The sequence below is a fragment of the Paracoccidioides lutzii genome, assembly GCF_000150705.2.
Source record: "Paracoccidioides lutzii Pb01 unplaced genomic scaffold supercont2.38, whole genome shotgun sequence".
Taxonomy (NCBI): Eukaryota; Fungi; Ascomycota; class Eurotiomycetes; order Onygenales; family Ajellomycetaceae; genus Paracoccidioides; species Paracoccidioides lutzii.
The window spans coordinates 62,253-81,593 of NW_015440984.1; the positions used below are offsets into that span (position 1 = coordinate 62,253).

The 19,341-nt window shown below is 40.2% G+C and overlaps 3 protein-coding genes across 3 annotated transcripts; 1 reads left to right on the plus strand and 2 right to left on the minus strand.

The window, feature by feature from the left end:
* Positions 1–4,514: 4,514 nt before the first annotated feature.
* PAAG_08563 (histone H3) lies at positions 4,515–5,099 on the plus strand (the record flags this gene model as incomplete). Its single annotated transcript, XM_015846550.1, has 3 exons — positions 4,515–4,668; positions 4,728–4,910; positions 4,975–5,099. The coding sequence occupies 3 exons, from the start codon at positions 4,515–4,517 to the stop codon at positions 5,097–5,099; spliced, it is 462 nt and encodes a 153-aa protein (XP_015701214.1).
* Positions 5,100–11,929: 6,830 nt separating this feature from the next.
* Positions 11,930–13,905, minus strand: PAAG_08564 (hypothetical protein; the record flags this gene model as incomplete). Its single annotated transcript, XM_015846551.1, has 2 exons — positions 11,930–13,550; positions 13,679–13,905. 2 exons carry the CDS (start codon positions 13,903–13,905, stop codon positions 11,930–11,932), a joined length of 1,848 nt encoding a protein of 615 aa, XP_015701215.1.
* Positions 13,906–16,608: 2,703 nt separating this feature from the next.
* PAAG_08566 (hypothetical protein) lies at positions 16,609–17,994 on the minus strand (the record flags this gene model as incomplete). Its single annotated transcript, XM_002789472.1, has 1 exon — positions 16,609–17,994. One exon carries the CDS (start codon positions 17,992–17,994, stop codon positions 16,609–16,611), a length of 1,386 nt encoding a protein of 461 aa, XP_002789518.1.
* Positions 17,995–19,341: the final 1,347 nt, after the last annotated feature.

The window sequence follows — 19,341 nt, forward strand, 5'->3', positions numbered from 1 at the left end:
GTAGATTTCATTTTGAATTTTTCGAATTGACTCCCAGTTATAGTGTGTTTGTAGTTTGGCATCATTGTATTCACACTTCCAAATATGAATAAGAATTTTGTAGGATTTTTGCAAGGAGGATAGTTGATTCAGCTCAGGTTTGATCGCAGGTTCTTTTATAGGTGATGTACGTTGAACTGGTGTACCAGCATTGGGGGTCATTTGTTGAACTTTTTGTGTTTTTTGAATGGCCAGTTGACGTGCTCGTTGAGGAGGTCCAGGATCAAGAATTGTGGCAGAGAGTGACGGTGTCAGAGCTGGAGGACTGGGACTATCTTCAATGACAATGATTTCATCATTTATTGAAGAGATGATGGAGGATTTTGGTGTGGATGGATTGGCTTTGCCACAATAAGGACAGGCAGCTTCACTATTACAGTGTGCTTCATGAGAAAATCCAGGACGATTGGGGCAGAATGGTGTCCACATAGTGAAGTAAATCAAGATGATAATAAACAACAAAGAGAAGAACAGGAAAATTTGAGTGTGTGTATATATATATCTGTTTTTGAGGGTAAGAGAGTGAGAGATTGTGTGTGTGTGTGTGTGTGGATTTCGGTAACCTGATTAGTATAATGATTAGTATAATAGCTAACTGCTTTGGGAGTGTTAGACATGATGAGTAATATTATAAAATATCTTCAAAGAGTTAGTTACAGTGTACACACTACAGAATATTTCTGTATCAATTAAGAAAATTGTTTATTGATATATATTTTAATACTGTCAATAACTTTAGATTGGAATATATAACTATATATGATTATAATTTTCAAGTTATAGAGTGTTTGAGTATATGAATACATATATTCTGTGTGTCCGGTGTACATACATTGTATATATATATATATATATATCTAGTTCAAAATTCATGTAGCACTACAATATAAAATTTATAGAATAATTGTTATAGTAACAAACTTAAAAAGTATATTCTTGAGAATATTAGTAGAATACTTAGTAGAATACTTATTCATATTCAATCTAATTACATCTGTGATACATCTGGCTTAACATCCTCACTGTTCTCATCAGAGATATCAGGCTTGATATCTTCACTATTCTCACTATTCTCATCATAGATTTTCATTTCCATCACATTATCAAAATTCATCTCATGCTCCTGCAATCGCTCTGTCAGCCAGTCCCAAGCACCAGTTGGCTTTTCAGATTCCTGTAGAATAGGAACTTGTTGAAATCTTATATGATCATGTACAAGTTTTCGCAGCTGAAGATATATTATCTTATGTATACGTTCACCCTGTTCATTGACAGCTGCAGCAGTGACTCTTCCAGAAGAAAATCCCAATTTTGAAATCTGATTCTGACACCAATTCTTTGTCTCCAGTGGTAGATACTCATTAATATCTGTCAAGTATTAGTATCTCTATAATATTAGATCAACAGAGATATTAGTAATGAAGATATTACATACCCCAGTTTTCAAAGTGCATGTGAAGTTCTGAAAGCACTTGTGAATCTGGTTTTATGCCATGCTGTAATGCATTATCAGGATGATAATAGAGCTTCCAGGGCTGTCCATATACCCCATCAGGTCGTTTACGTTGAGCTCGAATTCGATGATTATTCCAGACTCTCACATAGTTTGTCATCTCTTGTCGAATAATTGGCATATATACAGCGAGAAAGGCAATACGATCAGATAATTTATTGGTGTGATATAGACCTGTATGACTGAGATTCAGAAAATAGCGCTGAGAGAAGATTAGCATAAAGATTAGTATAATAATTAGTAGAAAGAATATGGAATTTCATACTCTCCAGTAATTTGCCAACTGTTTTGCAAGTTGTCCCCACCAAGATTCAATTCGTTGATTTAGTGTACTTGTTCCAAATCGATAGCACTCATTCAAAGAAGTATTTGAATCAGTTGCTTGATGTAGTTTGAGTTGTGCAGCTGCAATCATTGAAGTTTCGGTTCCTCTATCTGAACGAATAACCTGAGGAAAAGTATCGGTTGCTTGTAGAACATCAAGAAATTGTCGAAGAACAGAAACAGCAGTACGGTTTGTGATTCCAATATATATCCACACTATATATCGAGAATATGCATCAATTGCTGCATAGATTTCGATTCCCCAATGTTGAAGCTTGCAATAACCATCAATAGACCAAAGATAATTTGGTCCGGGAACAATGTAGGATCCTCGGTGACGTTGGAGATCATTTAGCCGACGTGTAATTCCATCTGGATCGAGAAGCCGAACTGTTTTGAATAGACGATCTCTGATTTTATTAGTATTATACTAATCATTATATTAATCAAAACATACCGTGAAATGCTATGCCCCTGCTGCCTAAAATGGGTGTACAGATGTCCTCTTCCAAAACCCTGAATAAATCCACTGTCAAGCTCTTTCTGTACAGTAGATATAAGCTCTTTCTGCATCTCATCACTCTCATAGTCATCTCTTCGCTGATGAAGTTTCAATTGCTGCCGAATTTGACGAAGCTCACGTATAGAGAGTTGAGACTCAGGATGCTTTTGTTGAATAACTGATAGAATATCAGCATCCTGCAAGCCTCGTGAAAACAATTCTTGAATAAGATTGTGAATTGATTCATCAGCTTCCCATTTCTTGGTTTTTCTAACATTCCATTTTCGAAGACAACGAACAAGAGTTGATCGACTAACTTCAAGATTATGATCTCGTTTCAATTGAGAGATAATATCTTGTTGAGTTAGATTGTGTTGATGAAGATTAATAATAAGATCTTTGTGAGAAAGAAGATATGAATAACCAGATGGAGGCATTTTAAAAGAAAGTGAAAGAAAAAGTATTCATCATTCTAAAATAAAGAAATAAAGAAAGAAAGAATGAATGAATGAATGAATGAAAAATTGAAAATATTATAACATCATAAAAAAAGTAAATAAGAAAATCAAAACAAACAGATAATGTACTAAACTAACTAAGTTAGCTTGCTTTAATATAAAAAAATTTTTCAACAAAAAACAGATTAGTAGAATGATTGCTATAATCATAAAAACAGAAAAAAAAAAAAATCAACTTTCAGACTTAAAAAGCATGCACTCATCCGGGCTCCATCTCATTTGCATAAATTCCTCTGGAGTCATTTCCTCTTTCAAGGCTCTATGAGCCTGTTTACGAGCATCAATATCCTTTTCTGAATCTTCAGTCTTTTGCTCACTCCACCATCTCTTTGCCAAATTTGAGTCAATTTGTTCTGCACAAAGCAGCATTTTCAAAACAGAAAGCTCCTGATTTGAAATTTTTTTTAAAAATCGATGATGACTGGCAGTATTGTTGAAAGAATGATGTCGGAATTTTTGAAAAAGAGAATTGCTGATATCTTTCCATGAGAGAATCCACTGCTTGTATAAAACAGCAGCAAGACTTCCTCCTTTTTTCATCAGTTTCACCCCTTCCTCATACGCAGCCCGGGAATCTTCCTCAGTTGGCATATTTTCTTTACCAAACCGTTTTTCATCTTCCAGCCGCCATTTCACTTCTTGCATGGTGTCCTCAGAATCTAACAAATGATTCCATGCGGCAAGCCTGTGATAAATCATTAGAATGATTAATATAATGATTAGTAGAATATAGAACTTACTTTTCACTTGGTTTTGAGATATCTTCCTGTCTCTGCTCCAGCATCGATGCTGTAATCCCGGTGCTAAGTCTATATTCTATTAATATTTATATTAACAAGATTTCAAGATTTGTTAACTACCTTTTATTCATGATCTCTGTTCTTTTATCCTCAATCATCTTCTTTTGATCCTCAGTATTTGCCTCTCTGAATGCATCGGTATTTTTCAGCTGTCGAATATGATAATTTACTGCTGCACGATCTGCATTCTTCGCCCGTTCAATAGTGGCCTCCTCCTCATTCATTTTTTCCCTTCGTTTCATTGCTCTTTTTGTGTGAGGGTTAATCGACATTTCTTCTTCAGCTTTTCGTTTCTGGCCAGCTGTGGCTCCAGGCTTTGGTCCGCGGCGTGTCATTTTGATAGGATGAGAAAAAAACTGATCTTGGAAGTGGGAAACAAAGAATCTGGCGCAGGAAATAGTTGATTGATACAATGATTGATAGAATAAAAAGGCAGGCAGGCAGCAGAGCAGAAGTAGTGAGACAGGAGAAAGAAGAATTGAAAGAATTGAAAATCAATGTTGATATTCTTTGTGATGTGTTGTTGTGTTCACTTGATTGCCTATTTGAGCGTGCTTGTGTTGTTGTGTTATTCATCAACTGCACATAACTGCACACATAACTGCACTCTCACTTCAAAGATCTTATCTTTTTGCTCTTTTTCTTTTCCAATCTTTTAATCTTTTCATCCATCTCATTCTACACGCCTCCCCCCCCCTGCAGAAATTTTTTAAATTATCTTCTTGTTTCAGCAATGTAAGTGAGCTACAGTTCATTTTTATACTAGTTATTATACTAATCAGTAAATAAGCAGCTAGAATCATCAAATCCACGCAAAAATGGCTCGTACCAAAATGACTGCAAGAAAATGTGTTCAACAGAGAGGGGCAAAAAAAAATATAGCCAGCAAGGCAAGAAAGGGGGGAAAGCATCCTCCAGGACAGCATGTGGCTCATGTGAAACCTCGACGTCGCTATCGTCGAAAAGCTGGCAGTAAGTAAAAGTATATTCATAGATTTTTTGAATTTGAATATCTATTTTAATTATTTTAGCCACTGCTCTCCGTGAAATCCGCCGTTATCAGCGTGATGTTGAGCTTCTTATTCACAAGCTCCCATTCCAGCGTCTTGTCCGTGAAATTGCAGCAGATATATATGGTGATCTTCGATTTCAAGCATCTGCAATTCTGGCTTTGCAGGAGGCTGCAGAGGCGGTTTTGATTGATGAATTCACAAGTAAGAAATGACTGGATTTTACAAGCTAATCTACTAATCATTATACTAATCAATGAGATGTTAGTGACAAATCTATGCGCCATCCATGCCAAACGTGTTACCATCCAGGAAAGGGATATGAAATTGGTGCAGAGGTTGCGACAAATCATGACAGGCAGTCGCATCCCAGGACGTGGAAATGGTTATTAGTAGTTTTCACTTTTTTCACTTTTTTTGATTTTTCATTTTGATTTTTTGATGATATCCAGGAAAATGATTGTTTTTTGATTGTTTTTTTGATTTGATTTTTTTCTTAGCTTAATCAGAATGAAATGAGATGTTTCTGCAACAGACAAATCCTCATATAAATCTCTATTGGTGAGTGTCTATAAGTGGAATTAAGTAATTACAGTGGAAAAACACAAAAAAACCCATTTGACCCAAATGTCACTATAGGCTGCCGTACAAATGATGACTAGGCTGAGTCAGCCAGTCAGAGTGAATCTAGAGGTTCAGCTTCTTATAATACCCCTCTTCTCCATCTTTGTTGCAGGTCTTTATGACTATTTAAAGCCCTCTTTACATCTAATTTTGCCTGCTGAGAGGCCTCCTAAGTGTCCAAAGTCTTCACTTCTTGTAGGAGACTCATGTCATTCCATGTAGACTCAGCCCAATCTACCCACTCAACAAGATACTGCTTTTTTCTTTGATAGATTTGTTCACTTCAAATTTCCTCAATCTCAAACTCAGGTCCTTTCAGAGTCTCTATAGTGAGTGGCTGTCAGTCAGTTTGCCTCTGACTAGGCAAGAGATCTGTTGTCACTATATGTAGAAGTTTTACATTAAAGACATTGTGAATGCTGAGTGAGACATTTAGTTGATAAGCATGAGATTCTATCTTTTCTAGCACAGTATATTGATTGTATTTTACATTCAGCTTCTTGCACAGATGATTAGTTCTCATGTTCTCTAAGCTCAATCAGATCTTATCTTCAGGTTGAAAGCTTGAAGCTGGGTCTCTTCATCTATTTATGTATTTCTCTTGAGATTGCTGAGCATCTGTCATTTTTACTTGAGCTCACTTCAACACTTCATAAGCCTTCCTCATATAATCATCTGCAAACTCAATGAAATTATGTGGCATTTCAACAGGAGGTGCATTGACTATATCAATAGAGAAGATGTGGAAAAGATGTGTTAAAAAGAATGAGCTCACACTCATTGAGACAGCATCTCTATTATTGATAGCCAGCTCTGCTAGAGAAAGTCATTCACACTAGTCATTCTGTTGAAAGCTAATGTACTTGTGTAGATAGATTTTCAGAGTCTGATTCATTCACTCTGTAGCTTCATCAGTCTCTGAGTGATAGACTGTAAAGAGTCATCTCTTAATGTTTAATTTCTCACACACTCAAGTTCAAAACATGTTTGTAAAAGCTGACTCTTAATCTGACACTACCACATTAAAGATGTCATGTTGAGAGATGATGTTGTGAAGGAACACTCTAGTCACTATCTCTGCATCAGTTTTCTTAACTGCTTTTAATATAATTCTCTTGGTCAGTGTGTCTATTATAATCATGATGTTTGTGTATTCTTTAAAGCTTGATAAGTTCATAATAAAGTCCATGAAAAGCTTCTGCCACATGCATTCAGGAATGAAGAGAGGCTTAAGCAGTTTCTGATGTCAATCTCTTTATGTGATGTTTGATCTGCAAAGATGACAATTTCTGATCATTCTTCTCACATCAGCAGTATAGCCTGGTCAGTAGAACTTGCATCTTAGAACTCCTGCTGTTTACTCTCACCCAGGATGATCAGTAAGAGATGAGTCATGAGCCTCATGCACTAACCTGGTTTGAAAAGGTTTGAAGTCTGGCACTCACTTATGATCTTGAAAGAGAAGCTCTCTGTTCTCATTTAAAGAGCATTTAGAGACAGAGGCCTTAATGCTGAGTTCAGAAGAAAATCTGAATCTTTTCTCATGAAGAGTCTGCTTCAGACACTGCAGAATCTTGTCATTTTTGTAAATCTTATTTCACTGAGCTTGAAGAGATATTTCAGGTTTCACACTGGCAGCAGTCACTCTTGATTCCATTCCAGGTGCCAGTACATTAAACTTAAGTAGTTGAGCTTGTCTCTGCTTAATTCTCTTATCATCAGCATCCTGTGACATGTTCTGCTCTCTTTGTGATAGAGTGTCTGGTTCAGTGTTCAACTTCCCTGGTTAATAATCAATTTTGAAGTTGAATTGATAGAGAATATCCATTCAATATAGCTGTCTTTCATTTAGTTTGTGTGTAGTCATGAAGTATTCTAGATTCTTATGATCTGTAAGAATCTTAGATTCCTTTACACTTTGTAGCTCAGCATCTCATTTCTTTAAACACTCAATTATTGTTAATAACTTTTTATCATGAATCTCATAGTTGTATTCTGCAGGTGAATGCTTGTGAGAGAAGAAGGCACATGGGTGTAGAATGCTCTGCTCATCATATTGTAGCAGCACTTCTTCTGAGACATAATCTAATAAGTCTGTTTCCAATATAGTCTCACAGTCAGGGTCAAATTGAAGCAGGATTGGAGCAGAGATAAACATTGATTTTAAATGCTTAAAAGCTTCCTCAGCCTTGCTCATCCATAAAAAGAAAACATTTTTGCGTGTAAGAATTGTCAGTGGGGTCATGATCTTTGAGAAATCTCTGATGAATTGTCTATAGAAATTGACAAAGTCTAAAAATCCTTGTACACTCTTAAGAGTAGTAGAAATCACTCATTCTAAAACAGCTTTAATCTTCTCTGGATCTATTCATATATCCTTGCCTGCTTCAATGATGAATTTAAGATATTTTGTACTGTTCATTTTGAACTCACTTTTTCTGATGTCTGCCTGCAGGCCTGCTTCTTATAGATGCATAAGCATCTTTTGTATATGCTCACAATGCTCCTGTAAGCTTCTTGAGGAAAATATCAAGATGTCATCTAAATAGACTGAGCAGAAGTCATTCAGATATCCATGTAATGCCCAGTTGATATATTTTTGAAATGTACTTGGAGCATTGGCCAAACTAAAGGGTGTAATCAGCCACTCAAATAGCCTGTATCTGATTCTAAAGACTGTCATCTACTCATCACCTTCTGTGATTCAAATCTTGTGAAAAGCTGCAATAATGTCCAGCTTAGTGAATCATTTAGCCTGTCCAATTCACTGTAGAGTCTCACTGATTAATGATAGAGAATATCAATTCTTTCAGATAATTTTATTAAGAGCTTAATAGTCCACACAGAATCTTAACTCACTCTCAGGCTTCTTTGTGAATAGTACAGGGGTGGCTGTGGTAGAGTTGCTCACTCTAATAAAACTATTATCTAGATAATCTATAAGAGTTTTTCACAAAGCTAGTAGTTCCTCTCAAGACATATTATATAGTGGGCCCCAATGGAGTTGTTCTATGTTATCATCAGTCTTTTTAATCAGTTTAATTTCATGATCTCTACCTGGATCACAAAGTGGGGGTAGAGTGTTGGTGGCTTTCTTATCAAATATGTTCAAAAACTCATAATAATGTTCAGGCAGCTTTTCTCTAGGGTCAATCTTTGATTTCACTTCTAGAGTCTTTTGAATGTCAGTCAAACTGACAGTGAAGATCTCAATGTTTCACTTCTCTCAAGTGCTCACAAGTCTAGAGAAGCTTATGGCAGAGATGGGAATCACATCAGCTTTTGCATTTGAACTAGACTCTACCTCTATGCCACTCTCTTCAAATCTCATGATTCTTTGATGAGAGATCACAGTCATCTTTTGCTAGGCTAGTCAAGGGTCACCTAGATACATATCATGATCATGTAACCCATTCACCATATAGAGAAAGGCTCATTCAGTTATGTGACTGTTTATATCAATTTGAATGCCAGTCATCATGCTCATGGAGAGTCTCATGAAGTCTTCAAAGCCAGTCATTTTAACAGAGGGAATTTCAATACACAGGAGCTTATACTTGTTAACATAGAATTGAGAAATAAAACTATAGACATTACATTTACTGTCTATTATTGCTATAGTTGAAAAGGCATTATCTACTAGAACATCAACAGTGAAAGGTTTGAATATTATCTTAGATTTAAATCTTCTTCATTGCTTCTTCATAAGCTTCTTATTTCACTCCTTCTAGTGTCTTTGAGTTGGAGCTATTCTTTTCTCAAATCCTCACTTATATTCACATTGTCATCATCTAGTACTGACTTGAGGATCACATTAGCTATCATGAGAGTGGCAGAATGTCTGAGAGATTTGAACAAACAGCTTTTAATCATATTATCTCTGACTCTGCATCTCAGGCATAGGCCTTGCTCTCTTCATTGATTAATCTCTGTCTGATTTATCAATTTGATGTGACAAGTACTTGAAGTCACAGCATCAGAAGAGAGATTCATCAGATCATCAGCAGAAGCTTGAGACCAGTTTCATCAATCAAGAACAGCATGATGAAGTGAAGAGTGTGGATTAAACATTGTATGATCTGAAGAAGATCTGTTCTCATGACATTTAGATCACTGCCTTAAAGTCTTAAGCTCAGAGAGTTGATGATCAACTAATCTAAGCTCCTTGCAGTAATCTTTGTAGAGAGATGATTTTCTTACACTCACTATGCCTTTCCTCAGCTTCATACTTAGGGCAGATCTCAAATACTTCTTTTTAATGTGATTATTCTATCCATGACTATCAGCTCCAGCAGTAGCTGATTAAATTCAGACAGAAAGTCAAAAAGAGCTCTTCTACTCTGTCATAGATTGTTGAGCTTTTGCATAGTCTTTTTTTGTTGTGCAGAATCACTGAAGAGCATGCATGTCTGCTTCAGTAAGCTCTCTACTATGAAGTTGATCTTGTTCTTATTATTCTCAACTCAAGAGTAAACTTGAGCTGCTGTCATTTCTTCCAGTCTTGAGTACACATATCAAGCACATTTCTCATTATTATTTAAAGCTTTCTCATTAATCTTAAGTTTTGATTGAAGCTTTAGCTCTCACTGAGAGTAAGTGCTTCAGATTAAAATCATCATACTTCTCACAGTTCAGTAGCTTGGTCTTTGGTCTTCTGACTGCAATGAGTGATTGTGAATTCAATTGAGGGAGAGTTGATGTTGAGATGTTCAAAGCTTGTCATAGATTAGCTATTTCAGCTTGCTGAGCTGCTATTAAATTTCTGTTCTCACACTAGACCTGTTTCTGCTGTTGAAGAAAGGTCATTCATTGTTGTTCAAAGCTGCTGAGGGTGTCCCTGCTCATTGCTTCATGTTGATCCATTTGTGTATTCATTGTACAAGTCTGCCACTTTATCTCATTCAGTTTGTGATGCAGGATTTAAGGCTTTCAATAGCCTGTTGTATGTCAGCACGTTTGCTGAGCTTTGTGATACAGGATTAAGACTCCCAGTCGCCTATCAATGAAAGAAGTGAAGCAATTCGTAATGTAGAGGGTTAAGCTCTAAGAACTAAAGGCTAGTCCTCCTATATAACAAGGATGAATTGCTTGGAAAAGGGAAGAAAAGAATGAGATAAGAACACAAGCTTAAGCAAGCTCGCGTAGCATGATCACGTGCGCACGTGCAAACAATGGCTAGGCTGAGTCAGCCAGCCAGAGCGAATCTAGGGGTTCAGCCTCTTATAATAAAGAACCTGCTTGAGAAATTCTCAATGAATGACTGCCACTCAACATTCTCCTCTATAGAGGAGAATGTTGATTTCATGAGTGATAATGAAGAACTGATTACTTATACAGTGAAATTTACATTATGTTTCTATCAATCAGAGATTGACTCTCTGCAATATCTCACTGTCAATACACACTCTGATATAAACTTCACTGCTGACTTTCTAGAGAGATTCAGCTCTCACTCTACCTTGAAGAATTGAATGACATTCAAGTGAATTTTTAGATATCTACAAGACACATCTGACATAGGTGTGTTCTACTGAAAAGATACAGATATAGAATCTATAGTGTTCATTGATGCTGATTAAGCAGACTATGATTCAGATTCTCACTTCATCATCAAATATATCATTTATATGGCAGGGGGTTCTGTTGGTTGATGAAGCAGCAAGCAGACAGGTGTTTCAAAATCATCTACTGAGGCCAAATTTATCACATCCTTGAAGACTATCTATGAGCTTGTCTGTCTCTGGAAATTGCTAAAGGATACTAGCTTCATACTATTCTGACTCAATAATCTTGATAATAATAACAGTCTGATCAAATCACTAATCAATAAGCTGGCATATATGATTCAGGCAGATAATAAATTGATGATTGAACTGATCAAAAGTAAGGCGATTTCATACTGATCTAAGCATATAGAGATTCACTTCCATACTCTTTAGAATCTTGTCTGCAAGAATGAGATCTTGATTGATTATGTCCTGTCTGCTGAGAACACAGCAGACAGGCTGATCAAGTCACTTGGAGTGACTAGATACACCCTATGGCAGCAGATATTAGAAGACACAGTAAGTGGGTGGAAATGATTATATGGAGAAAATGACTGGTTTTTCAACAATATAGGTTTTCCTGTCAAATTATGTACTGATACCTAGATACAGGCTATTTTTTGTATGTAATCTCGCGTACAGTTACATCAGTGAGTGGGGGTGTCAGGCCTATCTGCCTTCTTATGTAATCCGCACCATATATAACTTCCGCGTAGCTAGCGATCGCTACATAATCAATCAAGCAATCTATCCTTCACAATATCTTTATATTTTTAATTACCTACGACGGCTTCTAATTCTGTTTTATCTTACTATCGTATCCCTTCGCGTAAATCAATGAGATAAGTGAAAACTTTTTCAACGCCGTAGACATGTAGAAAAATACATCAGAAAAGAATGCGCAATCTAACAGCTAACAATCCAGTTGTCGTTCGAAAACATCCGTGGACGCTGATGGGCAACTGTTAAGTTGGAAAACATGCGGATATATTGGTAAATGTGTAATAATCTAGGCCAGTAAATATCGTGATTCCGTAAGAATAAAGTAAATTATCATACATCCCCGCCTTTCAAAACCTCCATGCCTCCGGTCCTCATATCATCCAATCGCTTGCTGATACCCTTTCCCTCCACCTCCACAAGTTGATACCTTCTCTCGATCTCCTTCTCAAATACAGCAGCAACCTGCCGGCGTTCCTGTCTAGCCTCCCTAGTCCTCTGCAGCAAATGGCTAAACTGCTCGATGATCCAGTCGCCACTCCTTTCCCAGTCTGCAAGAGTCAAGGACGCAAAAAATGTTTTGCGTTGCTCCTCTGTCAACCCTTTCAGTTGGGCCAATTTCTCTGTGAGAGGGATTGGGGGATCTTGAGGTTGGAATACAGGCTGCGGAGGCGCTGGGTTATAGTCGAAAGATTCCGCTTGAAGGTCAGAGAAACTTTTCGTCATCAGGATATTTTGGGGGTAGTCAGATGAGAAGTCTGTCAAGGAGCGTTTGGAGGAGACTGGGGATATGGTGTATAGGAGTAGGGACGTGTATGTCGGTTGGTTGTCCGAGTTTTCAGATTGAAAGCTGTCTACAACGCTTAGATCGGTGATATCGAATAGCCCGTCATGGTTGTATCGACCTGGCTTTTCTGGCACTGGTTGTAAGGGAATTGGTTGATTGGGTTCTGCTGGGATTTTTTCCTCTGGTTCAGAGGCCAGCCGAGGTTGTGGAGATGGAGGGACGATGCGGGTTGGTGACGTTTGAGGTATGGAGAGCGACCCGATCAATCTGTCCCCTTCTTGTGGAACTCCCTCTCGCAGATTTAGAGTTCTAAAACGAGATCTTGCCATGAAGCGGCTACCGGTTGAAAACCTTTGTGTTGGCTTCGACGCATACGTATTACTGTCGGGAAAAATCTCGGGCTCCGGCTGTTTGGGACGAAACCGCGGATTCGCATCTTCCTGTTGCGGTGAAGCTTGCAACAGGCGAGGAGTTTTCGTGTCACGCAGGGCAGTTTCGATTTTCTGCCAGCTCATGGGTTCCCCATTGGGAGCGTGATTGATGTTCCAGTCAAACACCTGAGCATCATCTCCATTGAATTCATTCTCATCTCTAGCCTCAGCTGCGTCCTCTCTCGTATGATGTTCCACAGGTTCCTGAAGATCATCATGTCTGTCCTCGACTGGGTCAGAACCAAGCTCCACTAGCATCCTTTCCTCCAAACTATTCCGACTGCGGGAATTGCTATGGCTATACTGCATATGAAATGGTACATGGGATGGGAAGTTATTTTTCTCCTGAGACGTGAACCGAGCAGCTGAGGGAGCCTGGATATCAAGCCTGTGGTCCTCCTCTCCTCGGGAGAGGCTAGCTACCGTAGTAGTGGATTCATCAACAGTTTCCACATCAGTATCAAATATATCGCTGACATCTCTGGATCTCGATTGGCTATTGTTCTGTGCGCGATATCCCACACCGTCCCCTGACTTTATTGTTGACATAGGGTTATCTTTTGCTCCAGGTGCAGGCAAGGAAGCATCATTTAACTTGGTCGAGGGCACTTTGACCCTGGCCATATTGGCGACCAGTTCCCTTGAAGGGTTAATTGTAGCTTGACCGCTACACTGAGTAGCTGGCGTATCATTTTGCAAATGTTTGCCTCGTACATATTCCCCAACTGCCATGTCTCTGTCCTGGTTTGACAAACAGGAAAATGGGGAATTCGAAGTTGTGTCGCAGAAGGGAAGATGATACACGATGAACGTGTATTTTCAGATTGTTGCCATATCTTGATTATTGAATACGGTCCTCCTTACCGGTCATCTTTTGAGTCTTTTGAGACCTTGGGGAGACGAGATTGGGGTGATCTGAAATCGGAGCACGTCCTTGACGCGTTGACACGTGATGTGAATTTAGGCCCCGACCCGGCCCAATTCGGTTTAGCCATCATTGAGGATTTCGGAAACTTGGTCCAAGATGCAGACGCATAGATAAAACGCTGATTGTCCGTGAACATAACTGACTGTCCTTGTACGAACCCCATGTTTGCGTAAGACTGCAGAACCTCTTTTAAATGAGCATGGCCCTGCGTGAAGAACAGCACTAAGGCGAGAAGCGGATATCATCTAACTACATTGTAGATCTAGGATATTGGTTTGTTGCTCTATCCTGTCTTTTCACCGGCGGCTTCACTAACAAATCTCTCTAGTGAAGTGACATCACGGCATTCAGGAAGAACAAGTACACAGTTCTTGCAACTTGCAGAGAGAATGCAGACATCTATCAACTGGCATCTTAACCAAATAGAGCCATCCTCCTGAATAGCGAGTGGTGCTCTTAACACGGTATCATTCTCAAATTTCACATGATCGTTGAAGGATCAGTGATCAGTGGCGCAGAAAAATGACTAACTTTGGAGTTTATAATGGGTGCATTGAGTGGCTGGGCACTTAATTATTTCTGAGTTTGTACACAGCAGGTATAACAATCTAAGTTTTACGGAATTGACTGGACTTTCGCAGGATGCCGAATGCGTTGATATACCCGGTGCGAGTTGTACATACAAGAGTATGTCTATGGTTTACAGAATATTTTCTCGGATGCCTCTGAAGAATAATCGGCAGAAGCGTTCAAGTGGTCGAATAGTTAGGTGTCAAGAAAACCAGATGGGCGGGCTCTTTCACTGAACCAAGGAGTCAATCGTCTTACATAGTGGGAATGACGAATCAGTCTACGAATCAGTCTGTACTCTAATCCAGAAGAGAATACCCTATGTAAGCGTGTCAGGTGGTAGAACATAAGGGGAGGAGGAGGGTGGAATTGCTAAGATATGGGCAAGAATATTGAGATAGTACGAGAGTTTGTGAAGCAGAAACATACAAGTCCCTTTTTCATGGACCTACAGAAGTTTTTTATAAAAAAAAGTTAGGTATAGTTTTCTCCGTAGGTACTTATTAGTTAGAGATTTGCTGACTCAAAGTCAGGTAATTAGACTCTGCGTTTAACTAAATTACAGCTGGTGTTACCTCAGTGCGGTCATGATGCGTTTGATTATCCAGTTATGGTCCCCATCTCACGACAAGGCATTTCCTCTAGCATCTTCTATCCAGACTTAATCACGATATCTCTGCCAAATTCCAGTTATCTATCTGATTATCGAAACTCTTCGACTCCACGAGTCTCCTACTATCTTCCTCAATGAAAAAGGCGGAAAATATGTATCATAAGGAAATCCACCATTTTCCACCAAACAAATTCCAATCCATTCGTCGAACCAGCCAAGCTCTGTCTAAGAAAATCGGGCATATCTGCTGGTCAGGAAAGGCTGGCTCTGGTGCTGAGCACGATGAGTTCGATCAGATTTGGTGGTCACACATAAGAGAGAAGGACCTTTTAAAGTTGTCCCATTTTGGGCTATCTGAATTACTTCCATCCGCATCAATGATCTAGTGAACGTCCAGATTTTTGATCCGAAGGTAGCCAAGAGAAATGATCCATGTCATCCCCGAATATCCTTCTGAGTAAAATTCCCCAGATAAAGTCAAACACTTTCAGAATATCCGTCGCCCGGAAAGCTCTCGCTGTGGATTTTCTGTCCAGATTCTGAGACTCTGTTCAAATGACCGGATTCGCTCCTACGTTCCGGAACGCTGACACTCACCATAGGTACAACGTTTCAATTGCAAGCCACTGAGCACATAAAGATCTATAAAACCGATGTGTCTGCCTAGCACTAAATGGGCTCAAAGGCGTTCTGGGAAGATTAACCTCCATCTGAGAGAAGTTCCTTCTGACCGCAGCATTTCCACTTCATGCCTAGAGATGTTGTCATCGCGATACTCAAGGCTGGATTGTGAATATGCGTCCTGGATTGCTGGATGTCGATAGAGATCATGTAGAAGCCGCAACCCCTGCCACTGACAAGAAACCCACCGTACATGTTCATCTTGTAGATCAGAGGCAGACACTTGGTACAATACCGAGATCAACTTGGCCGACGGTCGACATGACGGAGGAAGCGCTTCTTGGTTGAGCCGAGCAAAGTTAGTTCAATACATCCTGTTGGTTTGTCTCGGGAAAATGCGCAGTTGGATATCGTACCGATGATGAGCTACACGAAGTCTGAACTTACTGTCAATACAAACAAGTATAAAAACTTCTTCCATGAAGGATTGTCCTTACAATCACCGATTTGTAGATACGAAATCAATTCTGCCCGCTGTCCAGAAAGTTCTTGCAGGCTCGTCCCAGATGCAAAACATCGTCAAGGTCTCCAAGTTCTTCGAAGATTCATAGGAGTAGCTCAATCGGCAAATCCAGGGTCGAGGACATTTTGGTTGACATGCTAGTCAGTAAGTCTCTGGAGGATGATACTTCCATTGCGCAGAATGTCTTAGCGCAAGTTGGTGTACCACCGGTGTCTGCACTTACTGCATTTTGCAGAAGCTCCTTTATTGGAGAGGAGATAAGCGATGTGATATCAGTCGTAGCTTGCAGCGTGGGACAGGGGGATGAGAGGTTTGACTCAGCGTAGTTTCTGCGTGTTTCGGATCGGGGTTTTGTTGTTAGACTGGTGACCGTGGCAGAATGCGAACCTAGGTGTTAGGAAGCAAGAACAGCAACATTATTCAAGGCGTAATCTATTGAGCATCTGCATAAGCTAATTAGCATCGCTAATCGCTAAGTCTTTGTACCTGGACACACCCTCCACCGAAAGAAAATGCAATGCAATTGTAAACCTCCAAACTTATTCAATGATTTTGGAAATCTCAGTAGCGGTCTCATCCACATCCACATCCTCGCCCTCATCCGTTTCATCAGAAGGGAAAGCTGATAGCTTCCTGCTTGCTTTCCTCTTCGCCCTTTCGAAGAAACTATTCGCCTTCTCCACTTCCGCCATCTTCCTCTCCATCCTCAGCCCGTGCTCCATTCGAGCAAGCTCCGAATCCACATGACCACCACTGCCTTCTTCAGACAACATGTTCTCATCACCAAAATTACCCACGCTACCAGCATCCCCATTATCCGCAGATACAGAGGATATAAACAAATCCGCAATCCACAGAGACACCATCCCTCTTAACCGTAAGAGTTCATAGCTATCGGAAAATGGTGGGGAGATCACTAGTTCGTCCATCCGTACCGATATCTGGTGTGCCTCTTCTAACTCCTTGCGACGGGCATTAGCAATTATGTCATCTTTCCGACTGTTCTTGCGGGGTATGTTGTTGGATATGGACATTTCATCCTGATACATATCGAAATCGTCCATATCTTCCATATCCAGGGCCTCCTCTCTTGCTGACTGGCTTTCCTCCTGCACAAGCGATATCCAGAGCCCGAACATGGCAGGATAAAAGTCCAGCGGTCCCAATGCTCTTGGCGCAGACTTCCGATATGGAAATTGGAGTACTAGCCGCTCGTAGTAGCTTTTGGCGCATTCAAAGCCTTTGCGAGTGAACCAGCGTCTCCGGCGTGGGCTGTTACCCTTGGTTTCCATCCCTGATGATTGTGCTGTGACTGTGTCCTTGTCACTCCACAGCAGTATTTCCGCACCAACACCCCATCTCCCACCGTTCCGGACATCCACGGCATGTCCGCCGAACTCATCCCGTAGGATCAAGCCCCAGGCTCTCCCCGCCCTCGTATAATCGCCCTCAAGAAGGCACTTATGGAGGATTGTTGTGATGACAGCTAAGTGCTGCAGACGCAGACTGCTTTGGTTTGCAGGCTCAGAAATGAATAGTGGCGGTGACAGTTGAGACAGCTCTGTCTCGATATCCCGTTTGGTGATCCTGGTAGTTTTGTCCGAGCCAGGCCTGGCATGAGGGAAATCATCCCCAGGCAATTTTTTGTGAAATGGTTGGCCAGCAATTCGATACTGGTGTGCCTCGTCAGGAGACAAGATTAATGATGACTTTGGACTGGAGTTTAGAGTATTACTTCTGGTATTTCTGCTAACACTGGCGTCATAATCGTTGGTGTCTATGTTAGATATCTCATCCTCTGCTACGTTTCCCTCGCCCAGCTCCTTATGCTCTCGTCCATCTTTGCGCCGCTCATACCAGGCGGCACGAAAGCTTAAGGGTTGCTCCCATGGGGCGAGTGGTAGCGAGAAGTAGAATGGAGACATAAATTCACCGTTTCAGGGCCAGTTAAAGACAAAGAGAATTGTCCTTTGGGCCAAACAATATTTTCTTGTCAAAATGATCCCGGGACTGCGGGACTTGATGCTCCATAAATTGTCGTCTGAGATGTGGAAGACAAGAATTAAGAAAACCATGGCTTCATTTGCCACAAACAGCTCTTTTTTCATGTAGTTAACTTACTAACTCGACTCCCTGGAGGCAATCAAGGAAGAAACCAAGTCCTTTTTCCCTGTGGAGCTTTTTAAGACAATATTGCTATTGTTATTCGAGATCAAAGGTTCCCAAAGAGAAAGATTGACATCTTTTATTTTTATTTTTTTTTTAAAAAAAAAATAATTAAAATAAAATAAAATACATTCTTAGGATGTCGCCTGTTAGAAGAAATCCAGTTCGAGTTCAGCACAACTACGGATAAATCTTAATCCGGGGCAACTTTTCGAAGCAGTCAACTCTATGTGATAACTACTGGAACTAGTATCACCAGGCGAAGAAGAAAACGGTGATGGTGGTTGTGGATAAGAGAGTGTTATAGCAGCAGGATCCCTTCTCTCCACGGAATACAATACCTTAGGCCAAGAATTGTCTCACATACACCATTGTCCAAGGAATTTGGCCTTTGGTAATAGGATCTCGGAACAGTTGAATTGGCGGTTGAGAGGATGGAGACAAGTTCAAGTATCCAGTAGTATTATAATAGAGACACTAATTGAGTTCCGTTTTTACCCGTTCATGGCCCTTTCTCTACCCTCCCATCAACACACCAACCCCATTCACTGCATCCCGGAAAAGGCAAAACACTTGGAAGTTCAACTGCCAGGGACTACAGGACGACTGTTGCTGTGGCTGAGTTGGTCTGCACAACGGCACAACATATAATCCGGTCCATCCCTTGGCTACCTGTGAGTGGATATTGGCGGCGACCCCAATCACGTGACTCCCTAATATAGATCCAGTCAATCCAACACAACAGCCGTTGTTCCCTTCCATGAGAAACCCTAGGTGATTGGTTCAAAGGGCTGCAGTTGGGCATGAGTCAGCATCGATTTTGGCCCCGATTCAACCTCATCATCATCAACAACAAAACATCATCACATCTTCAAGCATCACCAGATTCTCCACCGTCGTCGTTGCTTACACCCCACGTGGAAGCCGGGGATTTTTATGCGGTTTGTTCTCTAATAATTTACGAGTCCACATCTCTCGTTTTTGAGCCCCAAATATCTTCTTCCTTTTGCGTTGATCCCCCTCCCGGTCAACTGAGTCCCAATCATCCTGCTTCCCAACCACAGCAGTCTGGATTTCTTCCGTTCCATACTTGTAAGTATCCTATT